General features: G+C 39.8%; 1 protein-coding gene across 4 annotated transcripts in view; it reads right to left on the reverse strand.

The window, feature by feature from the left end:
- Positions 1-3,590: 3,590 nt before the first annotated feature.
- Positions 3,591-27,627, reverse strand: part of PCDH17 (protocadherin 17) — a 208,350-nt gene continuing 184,313 nt past the window's right edge. For 3 of the 4 annotated variants that reach the window (XM_040425385.1, XM_040425386.1, XM_040425383.1), the window contains exon 6: positions 3,592-6,993. In XM_040425385.1, the coding sequence (XP_040281319.1) occupies positions 6,311-6,993 (683 nt within the window). In that variant the 3' untranslated portion in view covers positions 3,592-6,310. Of the gene's footprint in view, positions 6,994-27,627 lie in introns of all 4 variants that reach the window. The other variant, XM_040425384.1, reaches the window with a different exon arrangement.

Consider the following 27,627-nt stretch of genomic DNA (forward strand, 5'->3'; position numbering starts at 1 on the left):
ATAGGAAAAGGATTGCGTGGCAGCCTGGTCTGGTATAGATTGTGACTAGCCAAAGGATTAGGGTTTACACAAGAGGAGGGAGTTGCGAAGCGCGGGGGGGGGGGGGGGGGGGGGCATACAAAAATTTCTAGCTATGCCCCTGATCACAGGGCTGGCTGGATGCATAGCATTGTGGGTGATCTGTCGTTCTCAGAGTTCTTTGCTCCATGTCCTAACATGTGAAGCAGCCATTTTAGGGAAAAATGTGATTCGTTACCACAAAGTGTCAGGAAATTCGGATTCGGTGCAAATCAAATTTTTCCTCAAATTCAGATTGAATTCCACTTTGTCAACTTCAATTGGCTCATCTCTAGTCAGTGGTCTTTTATTGTCTATATAAAATTGTGGAAAGGAGGCAATTTAAATGTATTAAATTATTAAAAAAATATGAAAAATATGGCATAAAACATTGTTCTATTCTATAAATTATGGAGTTATAGGGCATACAGTATTGCAATAAAGTGCAGTAATAAGATTTAAAAGTATTAATGAAATCTTCTATAAATTATTATACAGTTGCAAGAAAAATTATGTTTACCCTTTTGAATGATATGGATTTCTGCACAAATTGGTCATAAAATGTGATTTGATCTTCATCTAAGTCACAAAAATAGACAATCACAGTCTGCTTAAACTAATAACACACAAATAATTAAATGTTACCATGTTTTTATTGAATACACCATGTAAACATTCACAGTGCATGTGGAAAAAGTATGTGAACTAATGACATCTCCAAGAGCTAATCGAAGTGAAGTGTCAGCCAACTGGAGTCCAATCAATGAGATGAGATTGGAGGTGTTGGTTACAGCTGTCCTTCCCTATAAAAAACACACACCAGTTCTGGGTTTGCTTTTCACAAGAAGCATTGCCTGATGTGAATGATGCCTCGCACAAAAGAGCTCTCAGAAGATCTACGATTAAGAATTGTTGACTTGCATAATGCTGTAAAGGGTTATAAAAGTATCTCCAAAAGCCTTGCTGTTCATCAGTCCACGGTAAGACAAATTGTCTATAAATGGAGAAAGTTCAAAACTGCTGCTACTCTCCCTAGGATTGGCCATCCTGTAAAGAAGAATGCAAGAGCACAGCGCAGACTGCTCAATGAGGTAAAGAAGAATTCTAGAGTGTCAGCTAAAGACTTACAAAAGTCTCTGGAATATGCTAACATCCCTGTTAGAAAATCCACGATACGTAAAACACTAAACAAGAATGGATTTCATGGGAGGATAGCACAGAGGAAGCCACTGCTGTCCAAAAAAAACATTGCTGCACGTTTACAGTTTGCACAAGAGCACCTGGATGTTCCACAGCAGTACTGGCAAAATATTCTGTGGACAGATGAAACCAAAGTTAAATTGTTTGGAAGAAACACACAACACTGTGTGGAGAAAAAAAGACATAGCACACCAACATCAAAACCTCATCCCAACTGTGAAGTATGGTGGTGGGGGCATCATGATTTGTGGCTGCTTTGCTGCGTCAGGGCCTGGACGGATTGCTATCATCGAAGGAAAAATGAATTCCCAAGTTTATCAAGACATTTGTCCACCAGCTGAAGCTCAACAGAAGATGGGTGTTGCAACAGGACAACGACCCAGTAAGAGTCCTGACCTCAACCCGATTGAGATGCTGTGGCATGACCTCAAGAAAGCGATTCACACCAGACATCCCAAGAATATTGCTGAACTGAAACAGTTATGTAAAGAGGAATGGTCAAGAATTACTCCTGACCATTGTGCACGTCTGCTCTGCAACTACAGGAAACGTTTGGTTGAAGTTATTGCTGCCAAAGGAGGTTCAACCAGTTATTAAATCCAAGGGTTCACATACTTTTTCCACCTGCACTGTGAATGTTTACATGGTGTGTTCAATAAAAAACATGGTAACATTTAATTATTTGTGTGTTATTAGTTTAAGCAGACTGTGGTTGTCTATTGTTGTGACAATTTGTGCAGAAATCAATATCATTCCAAAGGGTTCACATACTTTTTCTTGCAACTGTAGGTATGTGAGCATACTATCCAAGCAAAATTATGCTACTTTCCTATCTGTTAGTAAATGAAGAAACAAGATGTTACATATTACAATTCATATTAGCCTTGAGATGTGCGTCAGGTCTGACTAGTGTGAATTGTTGACTGACTTTTTTTATGTAAGTATGATGAGAACATTATCTATGGAAAAGCTATCGGATACATGATCATCCACAGACCATTTCCCAGTGCAGGTTCCTGAAGGCCTATTTACAAGAACCAACTAAACAGGCAATTACCGAGTACAAACCATTTGTTCTCAATAATTGAGAGCAATTGTTACTGTGATCACTCGTTCCCATGAAATTCATTGTTTCAGGGCAGCAAATTCCTGTTTATACAAAACAATATGCTGCCCAAAAACAATGATTTAGAAGGTGTCTGCATCAGTGATAATTTCACCCAATGAACAAGCATTTGCCCGATCTTAAGGTGACTGGCGGTACCTTTACATGGGCCAATTATCGAAAATAAGCATTCCTACAAACGTTTATTCCCGATTATCATCCCGTATAAAGGGACCTATTTATGCATAGGATAAAGGAAATTAGCATATGCCACCAATGTCAGATACCTCTGAGACCTGCACCTATCTTTAGAATGGGGTCCCCAAAGTGAACGAGGACAAATCGCGGGAGCACAGCTACCCTCCATGCACTTCTATGGGAGTGCTGAAAAGAGCCGAGAGCCGGTTTGGCTATTTCCAGAACTCCCATAGAGGTGAACGGAGAGGTGAATGTGCTTGCGCAGTGTGTTCTCCGCTTCTATGGGAGTTCCAGAGTGCACTCAATCAGCATGGTGCACTCTCCTTCTTTTTTGGGGATCCGTTCTAGATACAGGTGCGGGTCCCAGAGGTGAGACCCGTACCTATCGTACACTGGTGGCAAAATGTTTGAGATTAAATGTTCCTCTTATATCTATCCAATATGAGATTATACACTTGACCTACAGGACTATAATAAAACCAGTGGATTTTAACAAAAAGTGACTATGCTTTCTTTTAAACTTTGCTTTTAATAGATGTTTTATGTAAGCCTCTGTCATTAGAATGATTGGCTCCATTTTACTATGGTCATTTATAAGGTATACCCATCTGAAGCAAACCACAATTTCCAAAATACCAGTAAACTTAAGTATCCAGTCAGATAAAATAGAAACATAAAGTGTTAAAAAAAATAAAGGGATGAGCCGTAAAAATGGCACGGCTGTTCTAGCGGATGTCTAACGTCTCAGTGTGATTTGGTTGAAACGTTGGACAACTTATGCTTTTTACAACCCAGAAGGAAACATGCTTTTGTATAGGAAATCCATTGACTTGTATATTTTGTCAAATCAGCATATTAAGCATTAAAACATACTGTGACTTATTCCATTAACTATCATTGCCTACTGAAATAAGTATGTAGAGGCAAGAAGTGAATTTGATTTTACTGTGGAATTTCAGCTACGGTATTAAGCAAAGCTTCACCCTCCTGCCGAAAAGGAACACTGCGGAACACATAGACAACACATTTAGGTACATAAATTGTCCAAAATATGTAGAGCAATGCAGCATTTGTGCGCAGTAGGTTGTTTGCAGTACCCTTCGTACCATGAAAATGAGATACAATTAACAATGCAATGCAGCCAGTAGACAACTGACAATGAACCGCTGTCACAAGACATTTCCTGGACGAATGAAAAGACATGAGATTCTCAACCACAGACCCACAAGTACATGTTCTGACTTTTAATTAGTACAAAGAAATGGTTTGACATAGAATTATGATAATGCCAGTATTAAACCTGTCGGCGGGTTTATATGGTCATTATAACACCAGCTTGTTCAATTTAACTCCAAATTCGCATTCATATTTCCCAGCTTTGGAGGGAGATCTCTTATACATGGTACATAATCTACACAGGGGATAGTAATGTTTGATCCGCTCAGCATGTGTCTGTGCATATCATATGTATAAAAATCTTGTATTTTTATTTTTATTTTATAAAGATGTATTAAAAAGACAAAGGAACGTGCACTTATTAAAATTATATCTTTTAGAAATGTCTCTGGACACAAGAATATGATTTCACATATATTTTCATAGATAAATCCTAGTATTAGTCTACTGCGTCTTTATGGCACACATTTGCTAAGTGTGGCTTTTCCATACGACTGCTCATAATGCGCAATGGAGCCTAACAGCATATGCATTTCTGAGTCGCCTGATGGAAGCTGCGCTGCTTAGTAAACATGACATCGGGGCTTATTTAACTGGGGCGTTGGTGGAGATCTTGAATGAAACAGCAATGCAATAATTTTTAGAGTAATTTAATGTTTGCCCTTTTAAATAGCGATGTGTCAAGTCTCCATCAAAGACACCTCAAATGGGTTGTTCCAGATTAGAAACAAAGATTCTATGTTTTTTTTTTTCCCAAGGAGCAGGACCACTTGTGTCTAGTATTGCATTGCAGCATTCACTTCAGTTGGGCTGAGATGCAATACCTGTTGCAGCCTGTGGACAAAGGCGGCACTGTTGCTCTGGATCATAAGCAAAGGATCAGTTTTTTTTCCCCCTAGAAACAGCACCACTTCTGTGAAATGGTTGTGTCTAATATTGCAGTCAAGCTTTTATCAATGGAGCTGATCTGCAAGACTATGGACAAAGGTGATGCGGTTTCTTTAAAAAAAAAAAAAAAACTAAAAACCTTTTTTACTAATCTAATACAACTCATTTAGTAAACAAGTCATTAGATGTTTTCAGTTGTGTGTGAACGTGTTTTAATGAAGATCTATATTTATCCGTTGCTTTTAAAATTCTAAAATGGTGCTATTGATACGATCCAAAATCGGTGCCAGTATGGGAAGAAAAAAAGTTTCTAAGGCTTTATATGTTTTGTGTTTTTAGTTTTTTTTGTTTGTTTTTTGGTTTCCTCATATGGGAAATGTAAACTTTTGCAATGGCATGGTTGAAGAACATGTTTGCTTCTTGCTCACCTTGCTCTGACCGTCCACTTGAACACATTTTGAACAGATTATGTACTACTGCAGTTTTAAGACCATACATGTAACAAGAGACTTAGCTCTGAGGCGCTGCTTCCCATACTCCACGGGGGGAAGAGGAAACAGGAAAACAAAAACTCATAGAGTTCGACAGCTACCGAGGCAACACTTGCCATTTACAATATAAGCCCAAATATTTTTTTCTTTCCTTTTTTTTTTTTTTTTGCAACACAACTATATATTAATTTAATAAAATACACAATATAGCTCTTATACACTCAACGATTTGGCTCATATGCACTAAAATTGCAAATAAATCATAAAAATATGCCATTTTGATGTAAACACATTTAAATCTTCTTACAGTTGCACATTTAATGGTGATGTGATATTTGCTTTAATGGATAGGACGTTTACTTTCCTGAGCAAATTTTAGTGTCCACAAATTAATTTAAAAAAAATAAAAAAATTTAAGGATGTCGCTATTTGGACATTTTACCTTTCAATGGTCTTTTGTAAGAACCACATTATTCGAGGTCGAAAAACATAATTCTCTCTCTCTATCAATATTCAGGTGTGAATATACTGTAGGTTTTTGTTGGACACTAAAATTCTTATTTTCAACACTTTCATTTGACATAAAGTGAATTAGCTTATGCTAGTGCAGGACACAAGAAATCGACTATATAATGTTTATATATTACTATGTGTGGCATGGAAATGAACTACATGACACGGACTTGTTGTACTGAAATGTTTTGGAATGTCGCTCATTTATATAGAAATGTTTACCACAAATGGGTGTCGATGTTTGGTGCCGCTAGGACTACAGCAAAATTAGTTAGGACTTTAATTAGAAGCTAGTGATGCTTGTCAAAATCCACACAGAAATTAGTCAACCCTGTTAATCAATGGGTTTTTTTTTTCCTCAGCAAATGAAAAGTCACATCAACTACATTAGGAAGTTGCTCAACTTCACAAGTAGTTCCGAGTTCTGTTCCCTTATACAACAGATTGTCAATATTCACTACAACACATTTTCCTTGATTGCGCCCAATAGAATTTTTTGTCAAAATAAAGCCAGTGTAATCTTAATAACAAAAAAACAGTACAAGAGTTTGGGGGCACTTTTAAAATGTTCACTTAGAGCCACAGAGCAGCATCCATCTCCCATCTCCCCTGCAAATGTGCTGTTCCAAGGGAAAACTGTATTTACTCGACAAAGGCAACCATGATAGCCTCTCCGTCTTTCTCATTTTCTTACAGCCACTGGTTCACTTCCTCGACAGTCTTGCAAAAGCTTATCAATTTCCCTCACAACTTCCTCAGCATCTACAGATTCTCGGCCCAAATCACGATTTGAATGCTCCAGATGATCTAAGACAGCGTCCATTTCACTTGAGTCTCGGCTCACTCTGGAGTGTACATCGGCAAACACATGGGCCATGGGGTCTGATGCAATATACTGAGGGTCCTTTGTCTGTTTATTAGGTGATATGTACTGACTATCAGAAGACAGGTACTGATTGGTTGTTTCTGCCAAGACTCCTGATTTTATTTCACAGCCATTCAATGGTCCCTTAGTTGAGGCACAAGGCTCAATGCATGTCTTGGTAGGGCTGCTAGATGCAGAAGGAACCTCTTGCAGAAGAGGACTCAGGGCACGCTTGGCTTTTAAATATGGTTTTACATTGGCAATGAGAATGGTGTGCTCTCTTTTGTCTTTTCCAAATGTACAAAAGGTCTTTTTCCCAGTGGGGTTTACAGTTTCATAAGTCTCAGTCTCAACGTGAGCTTCAACAGTTGGAACAAAGAGATTTGTGCGATAATCTGCATTTTCCACCTGGTTTGCTGTGGGAAATTGTGGCATCCAACACCTGTCAGAATGACCGAGTACTCTGCATTCATCTGTACAATTAACACACTCCTCTTGCTCTGAAAAAGAGAAAAGAAAAAGGTGACTTTAACAGACCAAACAACATTCAAACATTGGGGCAAGAATAAGGCACAGTGCACAGCGTATCTTTTTTCTCCTAATCACTTCCAATGACTATTTGAACCATACTAGAATATAGGCTCCTAATCGCACACTTTTTCTGAGTTTTTATAAAACCGTCACAATTTCTTTTTTTTATTACCACAAATAAAACAATTTTGGACCATTATATGACTTTTATGCTGCATATGTTAGTAATTGTCTCTCTCTAATTCTCAGTTGTCCCTGGGCTAGTGGGAGATAACTAGTTTCTATGATGCCTTCTGTAGTCCGCACATGGGGAAAACTCCATCTTACTCACGCAAAACTCTCACTCAGAAGCAGCACCACCACCTTATAAGAAAGCATAAAGAAGTACTGGAGTATTGATGTGAGAGAGAAATCTCACCATTAGTGCGTATTCACAGGGCTTTATTTAAAATCATCCACATTGTGCCTGCCACAAACGATGATTTTAACACAGCAGTGAGGTCTGTATATTTTTGTGGAAGTCCGACCTGCAAATCGTCTGAGACAATTGCCTTCAATAGTTGCCAGGTCCACGTTCTGTGAGACATGGAGCAATATAGGACAAGTTCTGAGTTTCATGGCAGAGACCCTTGAGCTGTGAATAGCACAAATTACTTCTCTGAGCCTGTGTGATCTCCATGTAAGCCAGTTGTACACATGGACAACACACAGACGCAATTTGTGTAAATACGCTGTTATCTGCAGCAGTCTCTCTTGGTGTTTCTCCCTGCTTCTCTTTCACTTGGTACCTCTTCATCATCCCTCTAGCTTCTCTATATAGTGTTCTATGAACAGCATGTCTATGAGCAGAGTCTCTCTGCAGCATTTCCCTCGCCCCCCTTTGTCTCCATAGACTTCTATGGGCAGCATGTAATCTGATCCATCAGTGAGCTTAGGGTCTGTCTTGGAAGACCAAGACAGATTTAGTCGATTATTTGAGTGAGTGGTCATTTTAGATGGGGGGGGGGGGGGGGGGGGGGCATTTTTCTCTAGTAAGTTTTGTTACAAAGCTTGTACAGGAGTTTGTCCTGGCTTTCTTGATGAATGGATGAAAAATTGCAAAAAAGCCATACAAAGAGAATGCTGCATTTTCAACAAACCATAAACAAACCATAAAGGCCCCAAAATGCTACAAAAGGCCAAAAACTTAAAACACGGACGTTACTACAGATTTTAAAATACTTTCTGGAACCAGTATTTTTGAACAAAAGGAATTTACAAAAATGCCACCAAAAGTTCATGAAATCTTTTGCAATTCTTGCTTCCTATTCTAGTCTTGAAGAGAATACTCTATATATGGTATATCGTTGCTAATATGCCTACGAATGACACAAGGCTAAATCTATCAGGTCTGTGAGGTTGTAATTAGCTCAGCATCATACTGCAGCAGATACAAAAATTGTCACCTGAAACCAACCTGAGGTTTCCACATACCACCTCCTCACCAGAAGTGATGACAATCTGAGGGGTGAAGATAGTGTTAGAGGGCTGAAGGTGCATACTGTAGGTAGAATAATATGTACTGTTCAAGGAGGCTATCCCCATGTTAGTTTTGCTGAGGAGCCGCAATGCATTCCCTTGTTCAGTACATTTGTGTTACATACACTGTAGTTTGAAGAATAAAAGCTTTGATTCCAGACTAAACCTGATGAGCAAAGGTGATCATTAGTGTTGAGCAAATAGAAGTCCACAAATTCCACGAGTTTCAGGGAAAATTCAATTTGCAGCAAAGCAGAATTTCCTCATGATTCGTGGTAGCGAATCATACTTACCTCATCCATTTGCTCGCAACGGGCCAACTGCCATCTTGAATGAAAGTCTCGCATGAAATCCCATGCGCGGTGACGTATAACATACCATGCCATGACGTCATCACGGGCCGCTCGAGATTTTGCTCTAGATCTTCAATCAAGATGGCGGCAGCCGACTCTTCACGAATAAATGGATAAGGCAAGTATGATTTAATTTTTATTTATTTTGTGCTATTACTGTCAGATGATGCGATCAGCTTTGAATGCAGCATCTGAGGGGTTCAATGATGGGAAGCAGCGCTATCACCGCTCCCTGTCATTGCACCCATTACTTACAAAGAAGTGATGAAACAGCCAAATCGAATTTTTGAATACGGTACTTTGCTCATCTCTAGTGATGATTTTATAATCCATGCTGCTATATTATGATCTCCTCTATGTGCTGCATACATTATAAAAAGCGGTCACTATGATATGTTTTTCATTATCTGCTGTTTGGGTAGACTTAGTTTTATATTATGTTCTGTATATAATGAATTAATATAAACAAAGATATTTTTTATGTAGAACTGAACTGAATGATGAATAGCTCATGGCTTCGGCTTTATTCTCTGTAAGAATGGTGCTGAATGCTATCCTCTAATGCATTAAAGTAAAAATAAATGAACAGTATGCTATGGTCTGTGTTCTTCAGCTAGAAGTGAATAATTGATACGCTTTGCTGTACTACAGTCCTCCTTGTTAACATTTTTTACATTTGAAATTACATTGAACACAATATGCCATCACCATTTATGTTCCACAGTGAAATAAACAGCTGCAGTTAGCTTTTGTTAATGTACTTAGGGAACATCTTAAATTCACTTCATTATATATAAGAAGCAATCATTCTAACCCAAGCGTGACAATATCCCCACTTTCACTTCCACTCATTTTATAACACGCGAGATTAGTGAAAGGGTCCAAAAAAAAAAACACCCACTGTCATATTATAAATGACAACCACAAATGTTTTGAAAAAGTCTTTAAAGATACCAGTGAAAAATTCAAAGTGGAAAGTAAAGTGGTTTCCTATGGCAACTAATGAGTCCTAAGGAAAAATGAGAGCTGGTATCTCACTGACGGCTATGAGCAATTGCTTCACCTCCTGTATTATTCCATATTCAGATTACCATAATGAAGCTGCATATTAGTTTTCATAATAAAGGGGTTTCTGAGGTTTTGATATTGATGGCCTATCCTCAGGAAAGGTCATCAACAATTGATTGGTGGAGGCCCAATTTCTGGCACCCCACCGATCAAGTGTTTGAAGAGACTGCAACACTGCAGCCTCCTCACAGCTTACCAAGTACAGCACTGTACATTGTATAGTGGCTGTATTTGGTACTGCAGCTCAGGCCCATTCATTTGAAAGGAACCGAGATGCCTTGGCCATGTGACTGATAAATGTAATGTCACTGGCCTTGGATGGGGCAGCAGCACTTACTGGAATGCTTTGGCCTCTTCAAACAGTTAATCGGTGGGGGTGCGGGGAATAAAAAATGATCAGATATTGATGACCTACCTAAGGACAACTCCTTTAAGGTCACAGGACTCCAACTCCTCACGGGTCAAGTAACCATAGATTACCACAGAACAGGAGTCCAGTATTAAGACCCATTATGTATATCCGAATGTTGCTTACATTTTGATAAATCTCCTCAATTAATATGTATTTCACAGGTATTTAAAGATCTGCCAGAAATAGTGATGTATTAGAAATACTCATTGGTTCTCATGTCCTTGGGCCTTGTTGGACACAGTACCCAACTGGATTTCAGCTTTATTTTCTAAACTTAATAGGAAAAGAAGTTAACTAGGATTATTTGCCATGGGCAGCCACATTTTCTGTAAGACAGTTTAGATACATGAGACCTATTATATCCTCATTTAAAACATGTGTCCAGATCTATGTACTGAAAGGCAGAACACCTAAATCATTACAATAGTCTCTTACCTTACACAGAGCTATTATCTAATTTGGCCAGTGGAGTTTACATTTTCTAGCAAGGCAATATTTCTTATAAACATGCCTTATGCTAGGTTCACACAGACTATCTTTTATGGCTTTTTTTAAGCATTAACATAGAGGCTGGAAAATAGCCCAGCTAATAAGCTTTACAGCATCATAATACCATGAAAAGCTGATGCAACTCTAGCAGGCAATGATGATAACCTTATACTTATCAACAGGGGCAGATTGGCCATAGACCTTGCAGGGAAATTTCCTGGTGGGCCGATGCCTAGGGGTCATCTGGGCCCTCCTCAGGACCAGCCGGTGGAAGTTTCCGGGGATATATTTTGTGCTGCTGGCAGCAGTATTTTGTGATGGATTGTGGTATTTAGCTCTGTTTGGGTGGTATAATGTGCTACAATATGGTATTGCTGGCCCTGCCTTCCATCAATTTGGACCCGACTACAAAACAGGGCCACTTTTAGTATTTTTTCCAAGACCACTTTATGTTCTCAGTCCGCCCCTGCTTATCAATACAATAGTGGTACCAACATGCAGATCACACCCTCATGCATTTTTATAGAGAATTTTTCAATAGGACATACATCAGAAGGTACAATTGAAAGAATGGCACTCTGAACTTAAAAGTAGGGCTCTATGCTAACTTTGGGGCACATTTATTAAAACTGGCGTTTTAGATACCGGTCTTAATAAAGCCCCTTAGCAGGCAGAGGATCCACCAAAGTTATGTAGAGGCACAGGCCTCTCTATAACTGTGGCGCATCCAGCGCCAGTTCTAATTGTAAGACAGATTCCGAGATGTCTTACATTTAGAACATTTTCTACGCCTTAAACAGGAGTAGAAAATGGTAAATGACACAGGCCTCCCAGCCTGTCCCCTTCCCCGCACATGCTACGCCCACAAATTTAGACCTGGGATGAGCATGGAAAAGTTGCAGATAAATTGCACCTCCATCTGCGAGAGAGAATCTCTGTGTAATGCACCTGTTTAACCTGCACTAGACATTATATATCGTACTGTAGGTCTGATCTGCCCTTTATTATTAAAGGGCATTTAAAATATTCCTTCAATGATTTTCAGTGACTATGAGCTTGTACTTACTAATGCTAATATGTTTAAATGGCTGAGCTGTACTATAATACCTATCTTACTGTAAGTAAATAGAAAACTAGTGTGCATTTTTGTGCTTAATGCTTTGGTAATTATGTGGGACATTGTGGAATCCTACTTTGGACTCCTGTTTTTATTGGGGATAGGATACAAGGGCGGTACATATGTACCCTACGTACCCACATAGTGTCAGATATGGAGAGTGGTGGCAATTGGTGGGTCGATTGTCTCATTTTAGATATTGGATAACCAGCGCCACCCCCAGAGACATTAAGGTCACATTAGAAGTGTGACTTGATGTCAAATGACTCCATTGACATAGTGGTTCTTTGGACAGACTGATCTCTTTGCCCTGAGAGATACATATATATGGGATAGTATATTGACAGATAGTGGTGGGCCCCATGCTTTTTATACTTAGGGGCTACCACTGTTGTCATTACCAGCTTTTCTTCCACACTCACTATGTGGTATAGCAAGGTTGGTTCTATTCCCATCTATATGTAAATTAATCACATAATATATTCTTTAATTTGCGATTCCACGCTCCACATTTTTTGCCCTAGTTGTAACTTTAGCTTTTTATTGTTGGTATGGTCCAATAGGATGGGGCATCTACATGAGATAGGAATACATAGGGACTTGCAATTACATTTTCTGACAGATCCGATCATGTGACTAGATTGGATCCTGGGTTATTTACCAGGTACTCACCAGGATTTGTATTACACGAGTTCTGGTCACGTGATTTGAAACATGTCGATCCATGTATGCGACCTAACTCCCTGGGACGCTTCTATTGATGACGTCCCGAGGAGGAAGTGACGTGTGTGTTCCAACGATGCATTCCAAATGGGCGGAAGTTGGAAACACGCGTCGCACATGCGCAGTCGTGCATAGTCCACGCCGAGATCCTCATGTCTGCTGAGGTAATCACTACTGCCTTATGTTGTAATATGTTTTTAATAATCACGTGTTTTTTCATCTGAGCACAAATTATGAATTATCTCCACCTGTGTATTAATTATATTTTTATGCATTTTATGTATTTATTACACATGTATTTTGAATATCAGATGAATTTTTATAAATGATGTTAACATTGATATACACTTATGGACACTATGCTATATTTGAAAGTTATACTATTTATGTTTTTATTTAATTACACTAATTATGCTGTAAATTGTTCACCTTATATATATGCTGCTATACCCACTATGTTTGTCACTGCTTGAGGAAGGTTCCAGCGTGTGGACCGAAATGTTGCGCTGGTGAATTAAAGTCACATTTATTTTTACTTTTTCTGGAGTGCCGTGGATTACTTATTTATATATATATATATATATATATATATATACACACACACAGTATATATATCATAAAATAATAGACATATTTTACTGCAATTCATAATAAGAATATTTATGTGAATGTTCTCTGTTCATTTATTGTTGGATTTGGTTGAGATTTTTAATTTAGATTGAGGAGAAAAAAAAATCCATGTACAGTGATGAGTTACATGAAATGTATTCTATTTTAATGCTCATTTGTCTGTTACTTGATATGGAACATCACTGTAGTATAGTAACTCCACGGGAACGCTAAACTATGAAAAAGTATAATGGGATTTATGCATAACAAACATGCAGGTTATCACTAGGTCACAGATGGCAGCAAAACGTGAAAATGAAAATGACACGTTAAGCATTACTGAATCATATTATAGCCTCTCCCTACTTTGTTATTCTATCACAAATAACAGAACACACTCTAAATTTATAGAGGGCATATTTCATTAGTATGGAGCCGTACAGCGTCACTGGGGAATGCCTCACGCCTGACCTTATCATGCATATGCTGTCACCTTTTAACCACTAATTCACACATCCTCTGATATAAGTAAAAGAAGCAGAAAAAGACCCTGAAATTTCTATAAAAAAATGTAAGCATATCTGTCATTTTAGATAACTTTTCACAATAAGCTGTCATGAGTGTATATTGGGGGAAAAGCAACATGTCTGGCCATTATATGACTGAATATTCAACCTTTATCACCAGTTTCCCCTCTGCATGCTCTATGTCTATTTGTCAGTTATCCTTGAGCTCAGCTCCAGAGTGAGTGGAGACTAGCTGCTATGATGTCTCCTATAAATTGAACTTGGAGAGAAGAGGAGATCCTGCTCCCCCATATCCCTCACAGACACAGAAACAATAGCAGCATGGTGGTCATTATACAACAGTAATGTCAGCAGTGTTGCCGTGAATTCAACAGTGGAGTGAGGAAGTAAAACACCTACTGAAACCAGCAGCATCTGTGTGTATGTATCTCTCTCTCTCACTGCAGCTCTTTCCTCCTCGTTCTCCTTCCATCCTTCCCCCTTACCACTATTGATTTTACTATGGATTTAAGAAAACTTTGTGTCAATTGAAATAAGATAATGCTAATTAACCCCTTAACGCAAAATGCCGTGGGAGAAGCTGTGCCAGAAAGCATTCCGCCATACATGCACGGCGGGGTGATCGGGCAGGTGAAGGAGCTGAGCCTGCCCGATCACTGCAGGGGTCCGGCAGTTCCTGGTAGCCGGGCCCCTGCTGTATCCGCCGACATCGCTGTTTACATCTATGCCGCGGTCAGCGCTGAACGCAAAATAGAAGTGGTTTGCGGTGAAGGAGCGCATTGGATCCCTGCGCAGCTGTGGCGGGGACCTGTTGAATGACAAGGCAGCCTGATGCCGTGCAGAGGCTGCCCAATGCCTTGCACGGCATTGGGACCTGCCTTCTTCGGGTGCCTAGAAGATCCAGCCTCAGGCTGCGTCTCCTAGGCAACCTGCTAGTGTATTTCACTGTGTAATCCACTAACAGGCAATGTATTACAATACAGATGTATTGGAATGCATTGCAGAGGGGATCAGACCACCAAAAGTTGAATTCCCAGAGTGGGAGAGCAATAAAGTAAAAAAAAATAAAAGTGTTTAAAAAAATAAATATATAATCAATTTAGAAAAAGAAAGAAATGCCCCTTTTCCCCTGATTTTATAATAAAAAATAGAAAAAACACACATATTAGGTATCGCCGCCTCCGAAACTACTAGGTTTACAAATATATCACATGATCCACCCCGTCTGATAGATACCATAAAAAATAAAAATAAACTGTGTAAAAAAAAGGCATTTTATCACCTTACATCACTAAAAGTGCAACACCAAGCGATCAAAAAGGCGTATGGCCCTGAAAATAGTACCAATCTAACCGTCACCTCATCCTGCAAAAAATGAGCCCCTACATAGGACAATCGCCCCAAAAAAAAAAAAAAAAACTATGTCTCTCAGACTATGGAGACACTAAAACATGATTTTTGTTGTTGTTTTAAAAATGCTTTTATTGTGTTAAATGCACAAAAATGTAATAAAAAAAAGTACACATATTAGGTATGCCTGCATCCGTAACAACCTGCTCTCTAAAAATACCACATAACCTAATCCCTTAGGTGAATACCGTAAAAAAAAAAAGTGTCAAAAAAGCCATTTTTTTGTCACCTTACATCACAAAAAGTGTAATAGCAAGCGATCAAAAAGTCATGTCCCCCAAAATTGTACCAATAAAACCATCATCTCATCCCGCAAAAATGATACCCTACCTAAGACAATCGCCCAAAAAAATAAAAAAAACTCTCATACTGGCTCTCATACTTTAGAGACACTAAAACATTATTTGTTTTTAGGTCAGGTCCCACTTCTGGGACCTGCTCCTATCTAGCGAAAAGGTCCCCCGAACTGAAGAAGTGCACTCCTCACATGCACGGTTTGTGCTCCATTCAGTGCACTTGGCTATGGCAAGCATGGCCCCCTTGCTTTTCACCACTATGGAACTCTCATTGCGTTGCACACACGCAGCTGCTCTATGTTCACTATGGAGGGGTCCCATTCTGGAGATAGGAGCAGGTCCCTATCTGACACTGAGGATTTATACTAGCAATATGCCATCAATGTCCCAGAATGAATGGATACCCTTTTTGCATAACTTTAGCCTTTAAAATCTATGGGCACATCAATGTATACATATGTCTGGCTATGGTATGGCTATGTGGAATTGCTAAAATACGCATTCACGCCAGCAATTTCCTCCTGCTATCGGACGGTACAGTTCTGTGACAAACACTGTATTTATTATCTATCGTATTCAAGTACTGGCTAAAATTCTCATTTACTTGTAATGTATAGGGTTTTTTGTCAGACAAATACATAGGCAAACAAACATTTGAATAAAAGATAGTCGTCAGTAAAAGCCAGACAAGAGCTTTATGGCCCCGAATCATTTTGCACAAATGGAAATTAAGTTTTAAAAGCTGCTGCAGAAAATAGAGTAAAAAAAGCAACATAACAATCTAGACACAACACGCCTGTCTTCTAGACATCTCGTATATGCATTGCCACTGGATGCATATTTCCATGTACTTTTATTACATCTTTGTTTTCAGTTATGATATCTTATACACTGGTGGAACATTCAGATGTCCTCAAACTCATCCCTACTAGGTTTTACATGTTTTCATTAGATTTCATGCAAATAGTGGTATATGTATTACAAATCTGTAGCAATTCTATGTGCCACTTTATTAGGCGTCCCATACAGTTTTAGGTGAGACTGCATGTATTGCAAGATGCCAATTTTTTTTCGGAAGCACAAAGAGGTACAGTACTTGTATTGGTAATACTGATCTATTATACAGTCTTATGCATGAGCCTATTTCAGCGAAAATTCGATGCGCTGCAAAATTAATTTTCTTAAGCTTCCTGGTAGCAAATCAATTTTCCCTGAATGGCGGTAAAAAATGTTTTAAAAAAAATTATACTTACCTTATCCATTTGATCGCGACAATCTGGCCACCGCCATCTTGATTGAAGATCTCACATGAAATCCCGTGCGCAGTGACATATGATGTCACCACAGGCCGCGTGAAATTTCACGCTAGATCTTCAATCAAGATGGCGGCAGTCGGCTCGTGCCAATCAAATGGATTAGATAAGAATGATTTCTTCTTTTTTACACTGTGTTATTACTGTCAGAATCAGATGCCACAATCAGCTATGAACGCAACATCTGAGAGGTTCAATGACGGTGGGCACCGTTCCCTGTCTTTGCTCCCACTACTTACAAAGAGATGCACTTTGTGACGAAGTAAGGCCTCTTTCACACTTGCGTTGTTGGGATCCGGCATGCACTTCCGTTGCCGGAGGTGCCTGCCGGATCCGTAACAACGCAAGTGTACTGAAAGCATTTGAAGACGGAACCGTCTTCCAAATGCGTTCAGTGTTACTATGGCACCCAGGACGCTATTAAAGTCCTGGTTGCCATAGTAGGAGCGGGGAGCGGTATACTTACAGTCCGTGCGGCTCCCGGGGCGCTCCAGAATGACGTCAGAGCGCCCCATGCGCATGGATGACGTGATCCATGTGATCACGTGATCCATGCGCTTGGGGCGCCCTGACGTCACTCTGGAGCGCCCGGGGAGCCGCACGGACGGTAAGTACACTGCTCCCCTGCTCCCCGCTACACTTACCATGGCTGTCAGGACTTTAACGTCCCGGCAGCCATGGTAACCATTCAGAAAAAGCTAAACGTCGGGTCCGGCAATGCGCCGAAACGACGTTTAGCTTAAGGCCGGATCCGGATCAATGCCTTTCAATGGGCATTGATCCCGGATCCGGCCTTGCGGCAAGTCTTCAGGATTTTTGGCCGGAGCAAAAAGCGCAGCATGCTGCGGTATTTTCTCCGGCCAAAAAACGTTCCGTACCGGAACTGAAGACATCCTGATGCATCCTGAACGGATTACTCTCCATTCAGAATGCATTAGGATAATCCTGATCAGTATTCTTCCGGCATAGAGTCCCGACGACGGAACTCTATGCCGGAAGACAATAACGCAAGTGTGAAAGAGCCCTAATTCGTCGAAGCAGCCAGATCGAATTTTACAATACTTTGCTCATCACTACATGAGCCCATCTTCCTAAACATGTTAAAAGATCTTTTTGATATCAGAAAACCTAGAAATATAAAGTCGGAGACTTGTTCAGGTATATTTTTTATATTTTATCTAGTCATTTATGAGTAACTGACAAGAGTAGCAGACACCAGTCACACAGCTTTTCAGAGACTCTAAAACTACCCTGCTAAACAATTACATTCACGCACCACCATTTCTTTTTCTACTTTGTGTGTTCTGACATTGTAAGAATTTAAAAGGGTTTTCCAGAACTTTTATATTGATGGCCTATCCTCCGGACAGGCCAGCAATATCTGATCTGACACAGCAGATACATTGTTCCCTACATTGTGTAGTGGACGGGGCTAGTTTCTGCAATCCTGCTCCCATTGAAGTAAATGTGAGAAGCTCTGCAGTAACCAGTTTGGTTCACTGCACAATGGACAGATCTGTGTAGTTCTGGTACCGACTGGAGCTACAGCAGAACAGCTGATCGGCGGGTGTCAATCAGATATTGATGGCTTATCCTTAGGATAGGCCATCAATGTAAAAATACTGGAAAACCTGTTTAAGGTATCTAAGGGTGAACAGCATATTAGACCCTTTCCAGCGCAATTGTGTCAGCACATTGAAAAAGAAGTCAATTTAATGATAAATGCAACATTTGTTTGAAGCAACACGTAATTACTAAAACAAAGCAATATATTATTATTATTATTTACTAGACATTAAGCCTGTTACAATAATGGGCGCTAAAACAGTGGTGCATAAACATTAGTAGTAATAGTCTATATTAACTGGCAAGGGAACTTGACCACACTGACTGCTGGCACTGACTGGTGGCTGTGGCTGAGACTGCTGGCACTGACTGGTGGCTGTGGCTGGTGGCCGAGACTGCTGGTTGTGGCTGAGACTGCTGGCTGTGGCTTGTGGCTGAGACTGCTGGCACTGAGTGCTGGCTGTGGCTGAGACTGAAGCTGGTGGCTGAGACTGCTGGCCCTGACTGGTGGCGGTGGCTGAGACTGCTGGCTGCGGCTAAGACTGCTGGCACTGACTGGTGGCTGTGGTTGAGACTGCTGGCTGCGGCTTGTGGCTGAGACTGCTGGCACTGAATGCTGGCTGTGGCTGAGACTGCCGGCACTGACTGGTGGCTGACACTGGTGGCTGTGGCTGGTGGCACTGACTGATGGTTGATATGGCTGGCACTGACTGGTGGCTGACACTGCTGGCTGTACGACTGGCATTGACTGCTGGTGCTGAGACTGCTGGTAGTGACTGGTGGGTCAGACTGCTGACAGGGGCTCCTCTCTATATGGCTGATAGCGCTGTGACTGATGAACAGAAATGGCGGCTGGGACTGACCAGTGATGAGCGGCAGGGGCAATATTCGAATTTGCGATATTTCATGAATATTTGGGTGAATATTCCTCATATATTCGAGAATTCGTGATATCCAGTCATTATTTTCTTGACTGCAAAAATCGGCAATCATAAAATTTGTGATAAAAAATAATTTGTGATACGAAAATTTGTGATCAACACTACTCCTAAAATTAAAGATATTGCAGCCTTCTCATTGGCCCACAAGCAAAAAGCAGTAAGGGATCATGGGCACTGATGAAAAAAAAATCTAGAATATTTGCAATTACGAAGATATATCACTATATTCTACACTATTTCCAGCAAGTGTGAACAGCACAGCAGTATACTCTGGTGGCGGGTGCCAGCGGCTGATGAAGCGATCAAAGACTTCAAAATAACAATAATCCAAGAGAATCCACGGCACTTCCTTGCGTAAAACGTGTAATTTATTCACCAAACAGCACTATATTCTAGATATTCGTAAATTCTCGAAGTGGCAATATTCGCAATAAAAATTTGCATCAGCACTAGGACTGACGAACGGAAATGGCGGCTGGGACTGACTAACAGAAATGGTGGCTCTCCGACCTGCTTGCCGGCGCGCAGGTAGCATGTGGAGCGCCATGTCCTGATTGTTCGGCTCGCTGGTGTGAGCGGTGCGGGGAGCGTGTTATTATTAGGGTTATTCCTGCAGTATAGAAATCTTTTGCTAGAGGTAGTTGTGCATTGTGTGTGTGTGTAAATATATATATATATATATATATATATTACTCTTTTAATGAGGCAAGGTAACAAAAAAAATGGCTGTTCTGGCACAGTTTTTATTATTTGTTTTTTTACATACAGCCCCTCCATACAGCGGTCCCTACGGACCACAGCACCGATGTCGGACGTTTCAAGCAGAGTGTTAGCTGGACATTACAGCTAACACTCTACCCCGCTGCCGCTCTGCCATCTTGAAAGGGGGGGGGGGATGCTCCGCACTCTGTATCTCCTTCATGGCCGCTGTGGTAGGAGCAGGGAAACTTGTGTGTAGCGCTGTGTCCGTATGGAGCGATGTGTCCTGATTGGACTCCGCGCATGCCCAGAGCAAAACTGGTGACACACACACGGACACCGTGCACTCACACAGGGATTTTATTATTACAGACTCCACGGTGCTGTACATCAAGAGGGGGTCGCAAATATACTTTAAAAAAAAAATACAAAAAACTAGAAACTATTAACAAACTGGTACTGAGGGAGAGAGGACCTGCAAGAGCTTACAATATACAGTACATGGCTGTAATAGATAGTTCCTATTAGAATGAATATATATGTACATGGTCTCTCAGCTGATGGAAGATACAACCCTCTGCATGCTGAGTGGTATTTTTGACAGTCGGAGATCCGCGTCTTTGTTTTGCTAACCTCTTAGGGCACGTTCAAATGTCGGTGTGTACCCAGTGGATGTGCAGCAGATCCACAGCAGACTGGCACAGAGTTTAACCCCAATGTCATTCAATGGGGCGAACCCTTGGCTAAAATAAGTGGGATGCCTTTAGCAGCATGGATTCATTTTTCTGCTATGAGCTGGATTACGTATTTGTCTGCATGGGATGTGGATTATCAGATTTGTTGTTAATATTGGAGCAGGATCTTCACCTAAAATCTGAACATGTGGGAAAGCCTCCTTATAGGTTTTATCATGGGAAAAATATTAAATAAACGACTATAGGATACGATAAACTATTGTAACCTGAGCATATGTCTTCTCCATCTATGTGTAAATGTCTTTTCACAAGTGTCTGCCTAGCATAAAAATAACCTGCAAGAGATGAGAGTCTCCGGCTTAATACAGAGATATAAGCGATTGTACAAAGCGCCCATCGTCACTGTAGAGTATATTAACAGCCCATAATGTAAAGCCACAGATGGTATTTATAGTGAAAGTAGAAAGTTTGAAAATAATATCTTTTATGTATTCTAGCATCGTACAGAAGCTTAATTGGGTTTTGATGACAGGATGTGTAGCTTTCTCGCTAAACAGTTTTTTTCTCCATTTTGCCCTAGATCTCCTTACAGATTGTAAGCAACATAGTGATTTCACTTAAAATACAGTAGGATGCAATTCTCAGAAGCTAAAATTGCAGCAACAATTGGTTTAGCCAGATGGCATCACTGATAGAACCATTATATTATTCCGCAGCTCACAGACTGGAGAAGTCACAATTTTCTAAACAAATTACTGTACTGTACATGTACAGAATCTCCTTCCACTTACAAGTTAAGTAAGTTTATTTGTACTTTGAACGCATGCATCTCTGTCACGGCAGATGTGGAGGATTTACGACTTTCACAAATAATACTCATCGTCTGCTTTATGTCAGCTATCCTAAAATCAATGGGAGGAAAATAAAGCATGGATGCATAAAGATACAAATGAGTAAAACGGTAACAAAATGAGACATGCAGGATGGCAAATTGTAACTTATTTACTCACCTTACTTTCCTTATGGCAGCTCATGGCTAATGTACAATTACAATTATGGGCCAGATTTATTATTGTATGAGCTCCATTTTTGTGTAAATGCATTGAATAATATGTGGTCCCGAGTCCACTAGTTAGCAAAGTGTCTGAAAATAATGTCAAGATGAATCGGATGTACAATACACTGGGGGAAGAGGCTGCCAAAGCATTCTTGTGATGTGTCAGTATAAGGAGTCACACAAACGTATGTATTTTGTGGTCCGCAAAACACAGATCCATCAAAAAATACGGATGACGTTTGTGTGATGTCCGTGTTCCACCCGTTGCGGACCTACTGGAACAATGCCTATTCTTTTCCACAAAATGTACAAGAATAGGACATGTTCTATATTTTTTGCGGGGTTGCGGAACGGACGGGCAGATGCAGAAGAAAATGAATGGGTCCGCATTCGATATATATCTATAGATAGACAGGGAAGTAGATAGATAGATACACAATGTCACAGCTTATCTAATCATTGGTTGTGAAATAACCTCTGCACGCCTAGAAAACGTTCCAATAGAATGAGACCCCTCCAGTCTATTGTGGCCCATAGTGTCTGATGTAAAGCATATCTGTGAATGTTGTTAAGAGCAGCTCAGGCAAGATGGCAGCCCCCATAACTAGGCATAGGAAACAAAATACAAAGTCTGCAATCAGAAATAGAGGAGAAGGATATGTGTTGCTATCTGGTTTCATCTGGCAGAAAAAAAATATAGGTGAATCAGTCCCTTCCAAAAACGTCCCCGAATTTATGCTAACAATTATCACACTACTTTACTAAATTTGGAGCATTAGTCATTTCTTTCTCTAGACACTATTTGAAGACTACTGAAGCAGTGGTAAAGAGTGTGTAGAATACATCATGAATTTAAATGCATGCCTTGTATAATAATTTACAGCATAATTTTTTACACATTTTCCTTTGTAAATCTCCTCCTTTAGGTAAAAATAAATAAATAAATAAAAAGAATAGATAACTACAATATTGAATCTATGTAATAGTATCAGTTAGGGCAAAGGTTGGCAACCTTCGGCACTCCAGTTGCATTCACTTCTATGAGAGTTTCTAGGACAGTTGAGCAAGGGTGCATGCTGGGAGTTGTAGTTTTACAACAGCTGCCGTGCTGGAGGTTGCTGACCCAAGTTAGGTTATGTTCAAGTGTGTTGTATTGCACACGTAATTGGGCGCAGATGAAGTGCCTGAATTAAATCTGCATCCCATGGATTTTCCGCAACCAGATGAAATCTTCTACAGAAATAACTGGTTTATCACTTATTTTAGGAAGAAAACACAGATTAACCCCTCTGAATGACAAAAGGGTTACATTCTTGTACAAATCTGCAGCACATCCACAGCATATCTCCAACACAAACCTGAGGATACAACCTCTAATTCCTGTTGCCGAATTATATGTCAGATTTTAATCCATCACCTGAACGTACCCTTAAAGGGAACCTGTCACCGTGAAAAAGGAATGTAAGCTACCGGCACCTTGTGATAGGGTAGGAATTGCTGAGCAGATTGATATGTAGTTTTAAGGGAATAGATTCAGTAAAATTAGTATTTTATTCATTTAAATTCCTGCTCATTCTGGGCTTTGAAGTCAAGGAGGCGGTCCTATCAGTGATTGACAACCTTCCCATTATGACTGTGTATAAGGAGAGAGCTGTCAATCACTGATAGGACCGTCTCCTATCTGCCTGCACCATGTTCAACGTCACATCCCCTTTAAGACCTCATGCACATGGCTGTATCTGATTTTTGGTTAGCACAAAAAAACAGGACATTGAAAAACCTCTTCTGTGTGCATTCGTCTTTTTCTCACCCCCATAGGACCTGTGCTGAGATCTGTTGAACAGGCACACAGATCTCTCCAATAAGAATAAATGGATCAGAGATCGATTTGTTAAAAAAATTAAAATGAAAAATAACCCACCGAACAATAATACGGTTTGTGCATGAGCCCTAAGGGGGTCGCATGACATTAAAAGGGTTTAATACTGTCACTCTTGTCTATGAATTGTGTCCAGTACTACATTTCTCTCCTATCTACTTCATTAGGGCTGAGCAGCTATACCAGATACAGGCCACAGACAAGAGTGGGGCGATTTCTGGTGGGGAAAAAAAAAATGGAAAGTCAGAATAATCACCCATGTAAGAATAGTTAGTGCAGGAAAAAAGACAGAACAGGCTTTCTGAAAGCACAAAAAGAATCTACAGTGAACCGGCACACATTCGTACATAGATACATTATTGGATCATCATCGACTGGTGGTTTTCAGGAGTACAGCTATCCAGTTGGAGAAATCGAAGACGCACAGTTTGGCTAAGAGCAGAAACAACAAATATAAAATCGCCTTTTAACAGTACAAGAAAGGGAAGGGGTTATGAGAAACGTGAATCAATGGAGACATGTCTCCACTCTGGGTGCAGGCAGAGATAAGGTAATAGCAGGATGCACACTATTAGATTTTATGACATCTGCAAAGTACAATCTATTGGCAACAAACGCATACAGTAGATTTATAATGACAAAGAAGTTTGTAATTTACAGTTTCCCATTAGCTATTGGTAGACAGAGCTTCTAATTGCTTTGTGCCATTTCATGCAACATGAAAAACTACTTTAATTCGGTGTTAATAAAACTGACATACAATTGAAGACGTAGTTATTTTATCAAATTAAACATCTCATAAAACCAGAATATAAATAGCAAATAAAAGAAAAGCAGCAATATGGCTTATTGTTAGGAAATGATAATGTCATTGTTGCACTTAAAATACTGTTTTATTGCACGAAGCTAGAAGTCAGCCCTTTACTCATTATAATCACAGAAATTACAAATATGGTACAGGAGTGTGGAGTCTAAATGTTTATCGCTGCACTCAATCTGCTCGGATGATGAGTTTTATGGACTTACAACTTCTGAATGAACTTCAGACTAACATGCTTCATGAGTTGAAGGGGACCACATTCATTCGAATGGAAGATTCACATTCCCACATTTTCAGCTACAGTTCGTGCAAAAACACGGTGTCCAGGACCGGAAATAGGTGGGGCTTGAGTAAGCTCTGCCCCTCCAGTTTGGGGTGTTCCCAGGACTCTAATTTACCTAATGCTGTGTTGGCAAGTAAGAATTCAGCACATCTCAATCCTTAGACCAGGAATCTGAAACCTTTGGCACTCCAGCTGTTGGGAAACTACAACTCCCAACATGCTCCTTTAACTTCTTTGGGAGTTCATAGAACAGCGAAGCAAGTGTGCATGATGGCAGATGTAGTTTCACAACACCTGGAGTGCCGGAGGTTGCTGACCCCTGCCTTAGACTCAATCATGAGCCTGGGCCCACCTAACGATTCACTGACCCCCTGGCGGGTGGTGAGCTGAACTCTAGGTGGGAGGTGGAAAATGGAAAATCACCGCAGAGAAAATATGATCATTAAAAACCAGTGAATTGCTCCAGAAATGCAAAAAAAAATGCTTTCCGGGAGATTTACACAGATTATAGCCACAGCATAGCAACCAATCATAGCACAGCTTTCATTTCTTACAGTGCTTTTGAAAAATGAAAGCTGCGCTGTGATTGGTTGCTATGAGAAACAAAGGCGGATTCTCCTTTAGACAGTTGTATAAATCTGTCACATACTTCTCGACAAACATTACTCCCCTTATCACTTAAAGGAATATTCTAGGCAAAATTGATAAGCATGGTTATGGATGGTATGCATGAGGACACTTTTTATTAGGGTACAGCCAAATAGGGCAGGCATGGCCGCAATGCAGGTTAAATCCATACGGTCTTGCAGGCTGCGGCTGTTTGTCAGTAATTGTTAAAAATTGGCAGTAGCTTACGTATGGTTAATGGCCACACGGTTTTGCCCATGAACAGTAAGCAAGCAACTGCCAGTCAATTTTCAACAATTAATATCACTGAGTTGCGGTCTGCTTGGCAGCATAATTCTGCTCCATCTCCTACGTATGGCAGCAACCCTGCCTAGCCACACCCTTTGCTATACCCCGCCCCTGAGGACCTGCACTCCCAGGTTTATATGGATTATTAAATGCTTTTTTAAGGCTAAATGAAGGGACACGGTACATGCCATGTGGAATTATTTCCACCCTTTGACTTTGAATATGCATTAGAATTTTGCAGAACTGTTTTACATTCTAATGCAGGTCAAAGCACTAGAAACATGTTGGTTAGTCACCACTGGCAAGAGGAAAAGCAAGCTATTTCTTTCGAGGCCAAATCAATATGCTAACCTTCACATTAATGTATAATTTTGAATTGCAACAAATAAATTTGCCAAAATGATAGACAGCCATCTGAAGTCAAGGTTATTATGTACAACCTTTTTCACAGCAGCATGAATTCAAGCAGCCGGTAACACTACACTGAAAAATTATTTGGCAGATGGGGCTGGATAATGGACAAGGCTTTCTGTCATAATGAGCACACTTATGGCTAAATGCATTACAAATAAAATTAGACGGATATATCTAATTTATCAACCGAACATGACAAAATTTAAATCAAACATTTATGGTGGAGCAGATGTCTATTACAAAAGACCTCTGTGTAATTATTTTAGAACGTAAGACCTACAATGATATACATTTTATAACAATATGCTATTATGTTATGTGTATGTATATACCTATTATATGACATATTGTACATTGTACTTATAAAGAATGTAAAATTATACAATAGTCCTTGAGATTCTACTTCTAGTCATTAATGCATGTCATGTTTTTATTCTGTATTTCTTTTGATTACTATGTGGCTAATCTATATTTCATGTTAAGTTGTCTATACTTTAAAGGAGTAAGAAAATAATTGAATCAAAAACATTTAATTATAAACTACAAAGCAGCAAATAATTATATAAAAATAATGATGTGAAAACATTTAAATAATTGAAAATAATTGCATAAAAATCAATTTGGTGGAGCATATTTATTTTACATTTCATATCTGTTGTGAGCTCGTAATTATCCACACAATAATCTTTATTATTCTAAATCAAAATTTTCCATTGGCTTTTCCCTAAATAATATTTGTATAACATTCTGATATTAAATCTTGATGATTAGACAGAAATGATTGATGATACATAGACACTGCTTATCTCTTGCTGTGGAACCATCTTTAGCGGACAGCCTTCACAGAATGTCTCTTTCCTTGTTTCGACTGACTGAAATAAAGGCCCAGATTTACAAATCCTAAAGGTGGCCAAGCATAGAAGGGTGTCTAGACCTGCACCAGATTTATCACAGAGGCTCAGGCAGGATGGAGTATCTTATGCACGTTTTCTCTGACTCTATACCAAGTACTAGTTGGCTTACTTTGAGACAGATTTTTACGTCATAATGCACTCTTTTCCAGTGAAATCTCACCCCTTCTTGCTAAACCCCACCACTTATTCAGCATGTCGTAAAAAAAATGTAGGAACCCTAGATTACCAAAATGTGCCAATTTGCCACCAATTTGCCAAAGTGTTCCCTTTATTTTAAACATAGAGGCTCTTCAGCAGCAACCATGTGAATAAGGCCTCCGGTACATGACCATATCCTTTTTGCGGTTTGCAAATGTCCGCAAAATACAGGTGCAGTCCGTGTGTATTCATCAATTTTTGTGGGACCCACTGTAAAAAAAATGTTGTCCTATGTTCTATTATTTGTGGCCTGGCTGCACAGTTGTGGATAGCACATGGATGACATCTGTGTGTTGTCCATTTTTTTATATATTTTTTTGCAGACCCATTGAAATAAATGGGTCCATGTGTGATCCACCAAAAATACTGAACTGTGTATACCAGGGA

Source organism: Bufo bufo, chromosome 3 (genome assembly GCF_905171765.1).
Source record: "Bufo bufo chromosome 3, aBufBuf1.1, whole genome shotgun sequence".
Lineage (NCBI taxonomy): Eukaryota > Metazoa > Chordata > Amphibia > Anura > Bufonidae > Bufo > Bufo bufo.